We start from the raw sequence: 16,488 nt of genomic DNA on the forward strand, positions 1-16,488 counted from the left end.
CTTTTTGTATCAGCATTTCATGAGATTGTGTAAAAATTAAAAGTAATGGAAAAGTGTTTTCAAGTTTTTAAAAGATTAATACAGGAATAAGTTGCTTCCATTTTATTTTTAATTATTTGTTATATTTCTTTCAAAACTTTCCCATTGCAGAGTGGAAATCAACTATAAAAGGGCTGCTCTAAGGAGCCAGAATGCCTGGATTTGAAACTTGGCTCCGCTGCATATCAGCTGTGTTATCTTGGACTGGTCACTTAACCTCTGTCTACCTTATTGTTCTCATTTGTAAAACAATAATCATAGTATCTCTCTCATGAAGCTGCTGTGAGAAATTTAAAAGTTAGTACATACAAAGTATTTAGATCTCTACTGTGTAAGAACTTGCTATTATGGGCGCCTGGGTGGCTCAGTTGGTTAAGCGACTGCCTTCGGCTCAGGTCATGATCCTGGAGTCCTGGGATCGAGTCCCACATCGGGCTCCCTGCTTGGCGGGGAGCCTGCTTCTCCCTCTGCCCTTCCCCCCTCTCATGCTCTCTCTCTCTAATAATAAATAAATAAATCTTAAAAAAAAAAAGAACTTGCTATTATTATTAAGGTAACTGTAATACAATCAGTGTGATATTGAACTGTACCAATGAAATGACTCCAAGAATATTTTGATACTGCCTCTTCCAGATTCACCTTTGGTTGAGAATCTACCAAATTTTACCAGATCATTTGGAATTTGACAAAATGCAACCCCAAAGGGGTGAGAATCAATAGGTGGTTTAGGTCCTTGGCAACAGGTTAATTCACAAGTCAATTCAGATTCTTACAAACTAGAGATTGTCATTGATTGCATGATTTCACCCTTGCTAAGAGATATTCTGATGTTGTGCCATCCAAAATTTACTTCTAATTAATGGAGTAGCTCTCCTCTTCCAATAGTTAAAATGAGGTTGCCAAGAGGAATGGAATTTGCTTTTCCATGGAGGTCAGTAATAATGAAATAATCTTAGCTTTCTTTTCTGAATAAATACAAGCCATTACACTAATCAGGTTACATTCATTAGCTCACTTAATATTCACAACAGCACTACAGTGCAGATATCAGTTAGTGTCTCTATTCTACAGAAGAGGAAACTGAGCCCAAAGAGATTAAACAAATTGTCTCTTGTCATTCAGGGTGAAAGCATCAGACAGCAGCAGTGGTCAGTTTCACTTTGTACACTGGCACTCACAATGGGTGCCATGTTGCAGCTCCTTAAGGTCATGTTTGTTGAGTGACTGCTTGAACAAAAATTTCTTTTAAAAAAGATTTAGATTAGTACTGTTTAGATACAGTAGGATGAACATGAAGAGCCTTCAAGGTCCTTTTGAATTGATGAAGAGCTACCATTGACTTCAAGACATAATGTGCCTTCTTTACTTCTCCAGTGACCACATTAATGGTATCACCTAAATTACCCCCCCCCACCATACCTCCAAAGTGTGGTGGTGGGCCACAGAGAAGCACCACACCTTGACCTTCTCGGACGGACACTGCGCTTCTTGTTTTGGTTTCAAAGTCTTCGATATCTGGGAAAACAAACAAAACAGCTTTAGAATTATCTTGCAGTAAAAAAAAAAAAACATTTTAAAGTAGAATCTTGAACTTATTTTTATTCCAAGTAATGAACACTCATACTTGACTGACCAGAAGATTTAGTTGATGATCAATTTATCTACAATGGTTATTATCTCTAAAAATCTTGGTTTTCTTTTCTTCTTTCTTTTCATATAATTAAATGGAGTATGTGAGGAAGACATTTATTAACATTACTTATTATCTGTTTGCTTTTATTCTCCCAGGTAGCCTGTAGCCCAGGAGGAAATCTTTAAAACCCAGCACATATTTACTTTCCTTGCCCAGGGAAGTTGTGATTAAACAAAACAAAACAAAACAAAACAAAAAGTATGCAGCAAGTTTGTTGCAGTCCTCTAGCATTTTAGATTAATGGTATTTGATGTGCAGATGGAGTCCGTGAGAATTTAGGATGGAATGGTGTGAGGGAAAGAGTTCTGTGACAGAACTATTGAGAAAGAAGGTATATTTTCTAGTTTTCTCATTCTACTTCACAAAGCAGTTTCATGATCTTGTTTGGAGTGTTGTAATTTCCTACAACATCAGAGATTCATAGAAATTCACTGTTAGAAGAAAACTAACTAGTTATCTCGTTAAGCCATCAACATGAAGTACAAATCTTTCCAAATTCCTGGAATCATCATTCAGCCTTCAGGAATGGGTAATTGTTAAATTTCTCTGAACCTTAATTTTTTAATCTGTAAAATCCCATTATACACTCGTTTACTCTTTTAACAAATTTGTATTGAACCCCTACTAAAAATACAGGAAGTATATATTTTTTTAAAGATTTTTTATTTATTTGACAGAGAGAGCACAAGTAGGCAGAGTAGCATGCAGAGGGAGAAGGAGAAGCAGGCTACCCGGGGCTTGATCCCAGGACCCTGGGATGATGACCTGAGCCAAAGGCAGTTGCTTAATCAACTGAGCCACCCAGGTGCCCCTACAGGAAGTATATTAAGGAGAGAAGACATATTGGTAAATAAATCAGGCATGTACCTTGCCCTTATTGTGCTTATTATCTAATAGGAAAACTAGAACACAAATTAAAAAACAAATAAACCAATGTACATTTACAAATTGTGATAATTATTGTGGGGTGAAGACTGCTATTGTCTACAAAAATGTATTCTCCCTTCTTCCATAGTAATAGATTTGTGTATCAAATATGCTTTTCTAACTGGAGGATACATTTCTCAGACATCTTTGCAATTAATGTGGCAAGCAGAGAAACTTACATATATAATGTGTGAAAGGAAATCTCCACAGTTTTATGGTCTCCCCCAGCACCTAGATTGCCAATGACATGAAAGACCTTGTTGAAGATGAAAGAGCCACCATTAACCTGGGTACTTGACTGACTGCATGGAATATAACCACAGATGATCTGGAACATCTACCCTGGGTCATTATAGTAGAGACAAGTCAACTCTTATCTTGTTTTAGACATTTATTTTGGGGTCTCTGTGTTATAGCAATTTAACCTTTTATCCCAACTGATATATCTTGTGAATGAAAAGAACAGAATGCAGATCTGTTGGATGAGAAAGAGACAGCCATGCAATGGTGACATGCAGCAGAGAAAATATTTCTTGTAGAAAGAAGAACAGGTTTCAAAACCTAGATGTAGAAAATGACAGGGAAGTGTCACAATATTGAAAGGAAGCACTGTTAATGGGCACATAGTGGGCAAGGGTCAATGAAAAACTACAATAATCGACTTTTGGGGCTATTATATTACATTAGGATTATATTAAAATTACAGAGGGAATACCTGGAAACAACTGAATAATAAATCAGTGCAGAAGTTGAGTAATATCTGCAACATTCACAGAATGGAAGGCCATCAGTGATTAGAAAGAATATGTTAATTATAAAGGACTGACTTGGAAAGTTCTTGGAAAGTGAATTATACTATTAAGTTAAAAAAGTTCTAAATATTGCTATGACATTATCCCACTGTGAAAGAAAAAAGTAAAAACCTAAATATGAGCATCTCTTTTAACTGGTATAGAGAAAATTATAGAATATATATTTTAATATTCACCTTGGTTGTCTCGAGGGAGCAAATGGGACATATGGAAGTAGAGATTATTAAATCTTTACCTATACCTCTCTTTGTCTTTAAAAAAATATTATAAAGATTATAAATTGTGTGTTTTTTTGCTCATTTTTAACAACTTTACTAGAGTATAAATGCAATAAATTATTGGTGTGATTTAGAGAAATTGAAGACTTCTATTTTGTATATATTATGTGTGACTTTATCCATGAGTTATTTAAATGGCAACATCATGTATGCTATATAACATATGAGCACTGAACTCAGAGGAGAGGCAATGTCCAGATTTATAAGAATAGAATTTATCAGCATATATATAGTATTTAAAACCATAGGGATGTATGTAATCCCCATCAGATGACTCTTAAATTTTTGGCATGAGCAATTTTATAGACAGTCATCTAGAATCAAACTCTAAAAGTCTCCAATATTTAGAAGTAGAGTAGAGGATTATGGAGAAAGGAAAGGGAAGGAGGGAAGGAGAGAGTGGGACAGAGAGAAGAAGGGGAAAAAGGAAGAAAGCAGGGTCTAAGACATGGAATAAGATGTGGACAGAAAAATGTCATTGCATTAGGCAACATGAAGGTCACATGTAATCTTGACAAGAGAAGTTTAAGTGGAATTATGGAGAAGAGGTCAAAGTGAATTGAGGGGTGAATAGTAGATAGTACACAAGAACATGGGGATACTAGTGTGCAAACTCTATAAAGTTGGTTATGAATGGGAGGTGAGATTTTGAGAACAGGGAAAAGTCTGGAGGGCAGGGGTGCTGTACTGAGGTAAATAACCAGGTAAAGAAAGAGGTTGGGGGGGCAGAGCAAGATGACAGAGGAGTAGGAGACGTGGATTTCGTCTAGTCTCAGGAATTCAGCTGGATAGGGATCAAACCATTCTGAACACCTACAAACTCAACAGGAGATCAAAGAAAAGAATACCAACAACTCTCTGAACAGAAAAGCGACCACTCTCTGGAAGGTAGGACGTGCGGAGAAGTGAATCCAAGGCGATATTCGGGAGGATAGACGGCGGGGGAGGGGCCTGCGTCGGCCGCTTCTGGCAAGTGATAGAGCCACAGAGCACAAAATCGGAACTTTTAGAAGTCAGCTCCACTGAGGGACATCACTCTGGTGACTAAGCGGGGGGTGGAACCCTCCGGGACAGTGTGGTCTCAGGACCCTCGGGGTCACAGAAAGACCAGGAGTACCTGAGTGTGGCAGAGCTCCCAGGTATCGGAGCAGGGAAGCCGGCTGCAGAGACGGAGCCGAGGCGCCCTCAGCTCGGGGTTGCCATAGACTGTGATCAGCAGCACAGTTGGGCCACTGCTCCTCCAGCAGGGACCCAACAAATGGCAGATCTGGGGAGACTCCCCTTCCTCCCCCGGGAAGAGCGGTGCAGAAGCGCACCGCAGGGATCTGCTGGGTTTCGAGACTCTGCACGGGGTCGGGTGCCAGAGATAGAAATGCTCGGTCACAGGCCGGGTGAGCACGGAGTGTGGCCGGAGACTGGGGAGATGGGAGTGACTGACTGCTTTTCTCTGGGGACACACTGAGGAGCGGGGCCCTGAGTACTCAGCTCCTCCGGGGTGGAGATTGGGAGGTTGCCATTTTCACTCTTGGCCTCCAAAGCCCAACAGAAAGCTTGCAGGGAACAAAAGCTCCCGAGAGCAAACCTGAGCAGATTACTTAGCCTGGACAAGGCAAGAGTGGGGCAATTCCGCCTCAGGCAAAGACATTTGGGAACCACGGCAACAGGCCCCTCCCTCAGAAGATCAGCAAGAACAGCCGGCCAAGACCAAGTATACGCATCAATGAGAACGGCAGAACTCAAGCACTAGGGGAACAATGCACAGAGAATCCATGGCTTTTTTACCATGATTCTTTGTTCTTTTCAAAGTTAATTTTTTTTAACTTTTTTTTTTTTGAATTTTTCTTTTTCCCTTTTTCAACCAACATCTTATCAATCCCTTTTTTAAAAAACATTTTTATTTTTCATTTTTAGAGTCATATTCTATCCCTTCAGAGTAGTTACCCATATTTTTGGCATATATATATAAGTTGTTCTCTCTTTAAAATTTTGAGATAGGTTCTTCTAACAGATCAAAATATACCCTAAATCTCTAGTGTATGGTTTTTTTCTACTCTCCTGCCTGATCACATTCTCTCTTTTTTTTCTTGTTTTTTTTTTTTTTAAATCCTCTTCTTTCTTTTTTCAAACAACTTCTTATCAATTCCTTTTATAAAATTTTTTATAATTTTCACCTTTACAGTCATATTCCATTCCTTCATCATATCAACCCTTATTTTTGTACATATATAAGTTTTTCTTTCTTTAAAATTTTGGGAGGCACTTTCTTCTAACAGACCAAAACACACCCAAAATCTACTGTGTGGCACTGATCTATGTACCAGCCTGATCATATTTGATCATATTCTCTTTTTTTTGTTGTTTTGTTCTGTTTTTGGCTGTTTTTATCTTTTTCTTTTTCTTTTTTCTCTCTTTCCCTTTCTTTCCCCCTGCTTCAGGTCTCTTCTGATTTGTTTAGAGTATATTTTATGGGGACGTTGTTACCCTGTTAGCATTTTGTTCTCTCATTAATCTATTCTCCTGTGGACAAAATGACAAGATGGAAGAAATCACCTCAACAAAAAGAACAAGAGGTAGTACCGACTACCAGGGACCTACTCAATATGGACATTAGTATGATGTCATATCTAGAGTTCAGAATCATCACTTTAAAGATACTAGCTGGGCTTGAAAAAAATATGGAAGTTATTAGAGAAACACTTTCTGGAGAAATAAAAGAACTAAAATCTAACCAAGTCGAAATCAAAAAGGCTATTAATGAGGTACAATCAAAAATGGGGGTGCTAACTGCTAGGATAAATGAGACAGAAGAGAGAATCAGTGATATAGAAGACCAAATGACGGAAAATAAAGAAGCTGAGAAAAAGAGAGATAAAGAACTACTGGATCACGAGGGCAGAATTCCAGAGATAAGCGATACCATAAGATGAAACAACATTAGAATAATTGGGATCCCAGAAGGGAAGAAAGAGAGAGAGGGGCAGAAGGTATATTGGAGCAAATTATAGCAGAGAACTTCCCTAATTTGGGGAAAGAAACAGGCATGAAAATCGAGGAAGCACAGAGAACCCCTCTCAAAATCAATAAAAATAGGTCAACACGCCAACATCTAATAGTAAAACTTACAAGTCTCAGAAACGAAGAGAAAATCCTGAAAGCAGCTTGGGAGAAGAGATATGTAACCTACAATGGTAGAAACATTAGATTGGCAACAGACCTATCCACAGAGACCTGGCAGGCCAGAAAGGACTGGCATGATATCTTCAGAGCACTAAATGAGAAAAATATGCAGACAAGAATCCTATATCCAGCTAGGCTGTCATTGAAAATAGAAGGAGAGATAAGGGCGCTTGGGTGGCTCAGTTGGTTAAGCGACTGCCTTCGGCTCAGGTCATGATCCTGGAGTCCCGGGATCGAGTCCAGCATCGGGCTCCCTGCTCAGCAGGGAGTCTGCTTCTCCCTCTGACTCTCCTCCCTCTCATGCTCTCTGTCTTTCATTCTCTCTCTCTCAAATAAATAAAAAAAAATCTTAAAAAAAAAAAAGAAGGAGAGATAAAAAGCTTCCAGGACAAACAAAAACTAAAGGAATTTGCAAACACGAAAACAACCCTACAAGAAATCTTGAAAGGGGTCCTCTAAGCAAAGAGAGAGCCTAAAAGCAACATAGACCAGAAAGGAACACAGACAATATACGGTAACAGTCACCTTACAGGCAATACAATGGCACTGAATTCCTATCTTTCAATAGTTACCCCAAATGTAAATGGGCTAAATGCCCCATTCAAAAGACCAGGCTATCAGATTGGATTAAAAAAAAAAGACCCATCGATATGCTGTCTGCAAGAGACTCATTTTAGAACCAAAGACACCCCCAGATTGAAAGTGAGGGGATGGAAAGCCATTTACCATGCTAATGGACACCAAAAGAAAGCTGGGGTGGCAATCCTTATATCAGACAAATTAGATTTTAAACCAAAGACTGTAATAAGAGATGAGGAAGGACACTATATCCTACTTAAAGGGTCTATCCAACAAGAAGATCTAACAATTGTAAATACCTATGCCCCTTACATGGGAACAGCCAATTATATAAGGCAATTGATAACAAAAGCAAAGAAACACATCAAAAACAATGAAATAATAGTGGGGGACTGTAACACCCCCCTCACTGAAATGGACAGATAGTCTAAGCAAAAGATCAACAAGGAAATAAAGACTTTAAATGACACACTAGACCAAATGGACTTCACAGACATATTCAGAACATTCCATCCCAAAGCAACGGAATACACATTCTTCTCTAGTGCCCATGGAATATTCTCCAGAATAGACCACATACTAGGTCATAAATCAGGTCTCAACCAGTACCAAAAGATTGGGATCATTCCCTGCCTCTTTTCAGACCACAATGCTTTGAAACTAGAACTCAATCACAAGAGGAAAGTCGGAAAGAACTCAAATACATGGAGGCTAAAGAGCATCCTACTAAAGAATGAATGGGTCAACCAGAAAATTAAAGAAGAATTAAAAAAATTCATGGAAACCAATGAAAATGAAAACACAACTGTTCAAAATCTTTGGGATGCAACAAAGGCAGTCCTAAGAGGAAAGTATATAGCAATACAATCCTTTCTCAAGAAACAAGAAAGGTCTCAAGTACACAACCTAACCCTACACCTAAAGGAGCTGGAGAAAGAACAGCAAATAAAGCCTAAATCCAGCAGGAGAAGAGAAATCATAAAGATCAGAGTAGAAATCAATGAAATAGAAACCAAAAGAACAGTAGAACAGATCAATGAAACTAGGAGTTGGTTCTTTGAAAGAATTAACAAGATTGATAAACCCCTGGACAGACTTATCAAAAAGAGAAGAGAAATGACCCAAATCAACAAAATCATGAATGAAAGAGGAGAGATCACAACCAACACCATAGAAATAAAAACAATGATAAAAACATATTATGAGCAACTCTATGCCAGCAAATTAGATAACCTGGAAGAAATGGATGCATTCCTAGAGATATATCAACTACCAAAACTGAACCAGGAAGAAACAGAAAACCTGAACAGACCTATAACCACTAAGGAAATTGAAGCAGTCATCAAAAATCTCCCAACAAACAAAAGCCCAGGGCCAGATGGCTTCCCAGGGGAATTCTACCAAATATTTATTTATTTATTTATTTATTTATTTATTTATTTATTTATTTATTTATTTATTATTTTATTTATTTATTTTTTATTCTTATGTTAATCCCCATACATTACATCATTAATTTTAGATGAAGTGTTCCATGATTCATTGTTTGTGCACAACACCCAGTGCTCCATGCAAAATGTGCCCTCCTCAATACCCACCACCAGGCTAACCCATCCTCCCACCCACCTCCCCTCTAGAAGCCTGTTTGTTTTTCAGAGTCCATCGTCTCTCATGGTTCATCTACCCCTCCGATTTCCCCCGCTTCATTCTTCCCCTCCCGCTACCTTCTTCTTCTTTTTTTTCCTTAACATATATTACATTATTTGTTTCAGAGGTACAGATCTGAGATTTAACAGTCTTGCACAATTCACAGCGCTTACCAGAGCACATACCCTCCCCAGTGTCTATCACCCAGTCACCCCATCCCTCCCACCCCACCCCCCACGCCAACAACACTCAGTGTGTTTCCTGCGATTAAGAATTCCTCATATCAGTGAGATCATATGATACATGTCTTTCTCTGTTTGACTTATTTCACTCAACATAATACCCTCCAGTTCCATCCACGTCGTTGCAAATGGCAAGATCTCATTCCTTTTGATGGCTGCAAAATATTCCATTGTATATATATATATACCACAGCTTCTTTATCCATTCATCTGTCCATGGACATCTTGGCTCTTTCCACAGTTTGGCTATTGTGGACATTGCTGCTATAAACATCGGGGTGCACGTACCCCTTCGGATCCCTACTTTTGTATCTTTGGGGTAAATACCCAGTAGTGCAATTGCTGGATCATATGGTAGCTCTATTTTCAACTTTTTGAGGAACCTCCATACAGTTTTCCAGAGTGGCTGCACCAGCTTGCATTCCCACCAACCGTGTAGGAGGGTTCCCCTTTCTCCGCATCCCCGCCAACATCTGTCGTTTCCTGACTTGTTAATTTTAACCATTCTGACTGGTGTGAGGTGGTATCTCATTGAGGTTTTGATTTGGATTTCCCTGATGCTGAGTGATATTGAGCACTTTTTCATGTGTCTGTTGGCCATTTGGATGTCTTCTTTGGAAAAATGTCTGTTCATGTCTTCTGCGCATTTCTTGATTGGATTCTTTGTTCTTTGGGTGTTGAATTTGATGAGTTCTTTATTGATTTTGGATACTAGCCCTTTATCTGATATGTCATTTGCAAATATCTTCTCCCATTCTGTCGGTTGTCTTTTGGTTTTGTGGACTGTTTCCTTTGCTTTGCAAAAGCTTTTTATCTTGATGAAGTCTCAATAGTTTATTTTTGTCCTTGCTTCCCTTGCCTTTGGTGATGTTTCTAGGAAGAAGTTGCTTCGGCTGAGGTCAAAGAGGTTGCTGCCTGTGTTCTCCTTTAGGATTTGGATGGACTCCTGTCTCACATTGAGGTCCTTCAAGCATTTGGAGTCTATTTTTGTGTGTGGTGTAAGGAAATGGTCCAGTTTCATTCTTCTGCATGTGGTGTCCAATTTTCCCAAAACCATTTGTTGAAGAGACTCTCTTTTTGCCATAGGACATTCTTTCCTGCTTTGTCGAAGACAAGTTGACCATAGAGTTCAGGGTCCATTTCTGGGCTCTCTATTGTGTTCCATTGATCTATGTGTCTGTTTTTGTGCCAGTACCATGCTGTCTTAATGATAACAGCTTTGTAATAGAGCTGGAAGTCCAGAATTGTGATGCGTCCGGCTTTAGTTTTCTTTCTCAATATTCCTCTGGCTATTCGGGGTCTTTTCTGGTTCCATACAAATTTGAGGATTATGTGTTCCATTTCTTTGAAAAAAGTGGATGATATTTTGATGGGGATTGCAATGCATGTGTAGATTGCTCTAGGTAGCATTGACATCTTCACAATATTTGTTCTTCCAATCCATGAGCATGGAACGTTTTTCCATTTCTTTGTGTCTTCCTCAATTTCTTTCATGAGTATTTTATAGTTTTCTGAGTACAGATCCTTTGCCTCTTTGGTTAGATTTATTCCTAGGTATCTTATGGTTTTGGGTGCAATTGTAAATGGGATCGACTCCTTAATTTCTCTTTCTTCTGTCTTGTTGTTGGTGTATAGGAATGCCACTGACTTCTGTCCATTGATTTTATATCCTGCCACTTTACTGAATTCCTGTATGAGTTCTAGCAGTTTTGGGGTGGAGTCTTTTGGGTTTTCCACATAAAGTATCATATCATCTGCAAAGAGTGAGAGTTTGACTTCTTCTTTGCCAATTTGGATGCCTTTGATTTCTTTTTGTTGTCTGATTGCTGTGGCTAGGACTTCTCATACTATGTTGAATAGCAGTGGTGATAGTGGACATCCCTGCCGCATTCCTGACCTTAGGGGGAAAGCTCTCAGTTTTTCCCCATTGAGAATGATATTCGCTGTAGGTTTTTCATAGATGGCTTTTATGATATTGAGGTATGTACCCTCTATCCCTATACTCTGAAGAGTTTTGATCAAGAAAGAATGCTGTACTTTGTCAAATGCTTTTTCTGCATCTATGGAGAGGATCATATGATTCTTGTTCTTTCTCTTGTTAATGTATTGTATCACACTGATTGATTTGCGGATGTTGAACCAACCTTGCAGCCCAGGGATAAATCCCACTTGGTCATGGTGAATAATCCTTTTAATGTACTGTTGGATCCTATTGGCTAGTATTTTGGTGAGAATTTTTGCATCCATGTTCATCAGGGCTATTGGTCTGTAATTCTCCTTTTTGTTGGGGTCTTTGTCTGGTTTTGGGATCAAGGTAATGCTGGCCTCATAAAATGAGTTTGGAAGTTTTCCTGCCGTTTCTATTTTTTGGAACAGTTTCAGAAGAATAGGTATTCATTCTTCTTGAAATGTTTGGTAGAATTCCCCTGGGAAGCCATCTGGCCCTGGGCTTTTGTTTGTTGGGAGATTTTTGATGACTGCTTCTATTTCCTTAGTGGTTATAGGTCTGTTCAGGTTTTCTATTTCATCCTGGTTCAGGTTTGGTAGTTGATACATCTCTAGGAATGCTTCCATCTCTTCCAGGTTATCTAATTTGCTGGCATAGACTTGCTCATAATATGTTCTTATAATTGTTTGTATTTCTTTGGTGTTGGTTGTGATCTCTCCTCTTTCATTCATGATTTTGTTGATTTGGGTCATTTCTCTTCTCTTTTTGAAAGTCTGGCCAGGGGTTTATCAATCTTGTTAATTCTTTCAAAGAACCAGCTCCTAGTTTCGTTGATCTGTTCTACTGTTCTTTTAGTTTCTTTTTCATTGATTTCTGCTCTGATCTTTATGATTTCTCTTCTCCTGCTGGGTTTAGGCTTTATTTGCTGTTCTTTCTCCAGCTCCTTTAGGTGTAGGGTTAGGTTGTGTACTTGAGACCTTTCTTGTTTCTTGAGAAAGGCTTGTATTGCTATATACTTTCCTCTTAGGACTGCCTTTGCTGCATCCCAAAGATTTTGAATAGTTGTGTTTTCATTTTCATTGGTTTCCATGTATTTTTTAAATTCTTCTTCAATTTCCTGGTTGACCCATTCATTCTTCAGTAGGATGCTCTATAGCCTCCATGTATTTGAGTTCTTTCCGACTTTCCTCTTGTGATTGAGTTCTAGTTTCAAAGCATTGTGGTCTAAAAATAGGCAGGGAATGATCCCAATCTTTTGGTCCCGGTTGAGACCTGATTTATGACCTAGGATGTGGTCTATTCTGGAGAATATTCCATGGGCACTAGAGAAGAATGTGTATTCCGTTGCTTTGGGATGGAATGTTCTGAATATGTCTGTGAAGTCCATTTGGTCCAGTGTGTCATTTAAAGTCTTTATTTTCTTGTTGATCTTTTGCTTAGACGATCTGTCCATTTCAGTGAGGGGGGTGTTAAAGTTCCCCACTATTATTGTATTGTTGTCAATGTGTTTCTTTGCTTTTGTTATTAATTGCCTTATAAAATTGGCTGCTCCCATGTTAGGGGCATAGATATTTACAATTGTCAGATCTTCTTGTTGGATAGATCCTTTAAGTAGGATATAATGTCCTTCTTCAGCTCTTCTTACAGTCTTTGGTTAAAATCTAATTTGTCTGTTATAAGGATTGCCACCCCAGCTTTCTTTTGGTGTCCATTAGCATGGTAAATGGTTTTCCACCCCCTCACTTTCAATCTGGGGGTGTCTATGGTTCTAAAATGAGTCTCTTGCAGACAGCATATTGATGGGTCTTGTTTTTTAATCCAGTCTGTTAGCCTGTGTCTTTTGATTGGGGCATTGAGCCCATTTACATTCAGGGTAACTATTGAAAATAGGAATTTAGTGCCATTGTATTGCCTGTAAGGTGACTGTTACCGTATATTGTCTGTGTTCCTTTCTGGTCTATGTTGCTTTTAGGCTCTCTCTTTGCTTAGAGGACCCCTTTCAAGATTTCCTGTAGGGCTGTTTTCGTGTTTGCAAATTCCTTTAGTTTTTTTTTGTCCTGGAAGCTTTTTATTTCTCCTTCAATTTTCAATGACAGCCTAGCTGGATAGAGTATTCTTGGCTGCATATTTTTCTCATTTAGTGCTCTGAATATATCCTGCCAGTCCTTTCAGGCCTGCCAGGTCTCTGTGGATAGGTCTGTTGCCAATCTAATGTTTCAACCCTTGTAGGTTACATATCTCTTCTCCCAAGCTGCTTTCAGGATTTTCTCTTTGTCTATGAGACTCATAAGTTTTACTATTAGATGTCGGGGAGTTGACCTATTTTTATTGATTTTGAGAGGGGTTCTCTGTGCTTCCTGGATTTTCATGCCTGTTTCTTTCCCCAGATTAGGGAAGTTCTCTGCTATAATTTGCTCCAATATACCTTCTGCCCCTCTCTCTCTTTCTTCTTCTTCTGGGATCCCAATTATTCTAATGTTGTTTCATCTTATGGTATCACTTATCTCTGGAATTCTGCCCTCGTGATCCAGTAGTTCTTTATCTCTCTTTTTCTCAGCTTCTTTATTTTCCATCATTTCATCTTCTATATTACTGATTCTCTCTTCTGCCTCATTTATTCTAGCAGTTAGCGCCCCCATTTTTGATTGCACCTCATTAATAGCCTTTTTGATTTCAACTTGGTTGGATTTTAGCTCTTTTACTTCTCCAGAAAGGGTTTCTCTAATAACTTCCATATTTTTTTCAAGCCCAGCTAGTATCTTTAAAGTGATGATTCTGAACTCTAGATCTGACATCGTAACAATGTCCGTATTGAGTAGGTCCCTGGCAGTTGGTACTAACTCTTGTTCTTTTTGTTGAGGTGATTTTTTCCGTCTTGTCATTTTGTGCAGAGGAGAATAGATTAATGAGAGAACAAAATGCTAGCAGAGTAACCACGTCCCCAGAAAATATACTCTAAACACATCAGAAAAGACCTGAAGCAGTGGGATAAGAAAGGGAAAGAGGGAAAAAAGAAAAAGAAAAAAAAAAAAAAGAAAAAGAAAAAGATAAAGATAAAAACAAAAACAAACAAAACAAAACAACAACAACCAAAAAAAAACCAGAATGTGATCAAATATGATCTATATGGTATCTAGATCAGTGCCACACACTAGATTTGGGGTGTATTTTAGTCTTTTAGAAGAAAGTGCCTCCCAAAATTTTAAAGAAAGAAAAACTTATATATGTACAAAAATAAGGGTTGATATGATGAAGGGATGGAATAGGACTGTAAAGATGGAAATTATAAAAAATTTTATAAAAGGCATTGATAAGAATTGTTTGAAAAAAGAAAGAAGAGGATTTAAAAAAAGAAAAAAGAAAAAGAAAAAAAAAAGGGAGAGGATGTGATCAGGCAGGGGAATAGAAAACACCATATACTAGAGATTTAGGGTATATTTTAATCTGTTAGAAGAAACTATCTCAAAATTTTAAAGAGAGAACAACTTATATATATAAGCGAAAAATATGGGTAACTACTATGAAGGGATAGAATGACTCTAAAAATGAAAAATAAAAATTTTTTTTTAAAAAAAGGGATTGATAAGATGTTGGTTGAAAAAGGGAAAAAGAAAAATTCAAAAAGAAATAAAAAGACAAAAAGACAGTTAAAAAAAATTAACTTTTAAAGACTAAAGAATCATGATAAAAAAGCCGTGAATTCTATGTGCAGTAGTCCCCTAGCACTGGAGTTCTGCCATTCTCATTGATCGGTAAACTTGGTCTTGGCTGGCTGTTCTCGCTGATCTTCTGGGGAGGGGCCTGTTGCCGTGGTTTCCAAATGTCTCTGCCGGAGGCAGAATTGCCCCGCCCTTGCCCCCTCCCGGCTAAGTAATCTGCTCGGGTTTGCTCTACGGGGCTTTTGTTCCCTGCGAGCTTTCCGTACAGCTTTGGAGGCAGAGCGTGAAAATGGCGGCCTCCCAATCTCTGCCCCGGAGGAGCCGAGAACTTGGGGCCCCGCTCCTCAGTGCGCCCCCAGAGAAAAGCCGTCAGTCACTCCCGTCTCCCCGGTCTCCGGCTGCACTCCGTGCTCGCCCGGCCTGTGACCATGCATTTCTATCTCTGGCACCCGACCCGGTCTGGAGTCTCCAAACACAGGAGATCTCTACCGTGCACTCCTGCGCGGCTCCTCCCGGGGGAGGAAGGTGAGTCTCCCCGGATCTGCCGCTTGTTGGGTCTCTGCTGGAGGAGCAGTGGCCCGACTGTGCCGCGGATCACCGTTTATGGCAACCCCGAGCTGAGAGCCCGCGCCTGGGCTCCGCCTCTGCAGCTGGCTTCCCTGCTCCAATACCTGGGAGCTCTGCCACACTCAGGCACCCCCGGTCTTTCTGTGACCCCTAGGGTCCTGAGACCACACTGTCCCGGAGGGTTCCACCCCCCGCTTAGCCACCAGAGTGACGTCCCTCAGCGGAGCAGACTTTTAAAAGTTCCGATTTTGTGCTCCGTGGTTCTATCACTTGCCAGAAGCGGCCGACGGAGGCCCCTCCCCCGCCGTCTATCCTCCCGAATATCGCCTCGGATTCACTTCTCCGCACGTCCTACCTTCTAGAAAGTGGTCGCTTTTCTGATGACAGAGTTGTTGCTCTTGTTTTCTTCAATCTCCTGTTGAGTTTGTAGGTGTTCAGAATGGTTTGATCCCTATCCAGCTGAATTCCTGAGACGAGATGAAATCCAAGTCTCCTACTCCTCCGCCATCTTGCTCCACCCCACTACCAAACATTTAAAGAAGCATTAATACCTATTCTTCTGAAACTGTTCCAAAAAATAGAAATGGAAGGAAAACTTCCAAACTCATTTTATGAGGCCACCGTTACCTTGATCCACAAACCAAAGACCCCATCAAAAAGGAGAATTACAGACCAATATCCCTGATGAACCTGGATACAAAAATTCTCACCCAAATACTAGCCAATAGGATCCAACAGTACATTAAAAGGATTATTCACTAAGACCAAGTGGGATTTATCCCTGGGCTGCAAGGTTGGTTCAACATCCGCAAATCAATGAACGTGACACAATACATTAACAAAAGAAAGAACAGGAATCATATGATCCTCTCCATAGATGCAGAAAAATCTTTTGACAAAGTACAGCATCCTTTCTTGAT

The 16,488-nt window shown here is 39.5% G+C and overlaps 1 protein-coding gene across 1 annotated transcript in view; it reads right to left on the minus strand.

Moving 5' to 3' along the window:
• The window catches only part of CNTN6 (contactin 6), a 586,479-nt gene that overhangs the window by 113,793 nt on the left and 456,198 nt on the right, over nucleotides 1-16,488 (minus strand). The window contains 1 exon segment of the mRNA XM_034996895.1: nucleotides 1,459-1,554. Coding sequence (XP_034852786.1) covers nucleotides 1,459-1,554 — 96 coding nt within the window.

The sequence above is a fragment of the Mirounga leonina genome, unplaced genomic scaffold (assembly GCF_011800145.1).
Source record: "Mirounga leonina isolate KUSES-001 unplaced genomic scaffold, KU_Mleo_1.0 Mir_94, whole genome shotgun sequence".
NCBI classification, from domain to species: domain Eukaryota; kingdom Metazoa; phylum Chordata; class Mammalia; order Carnivora; family Phocidae; genus Mirounga; species Mirounga leonina.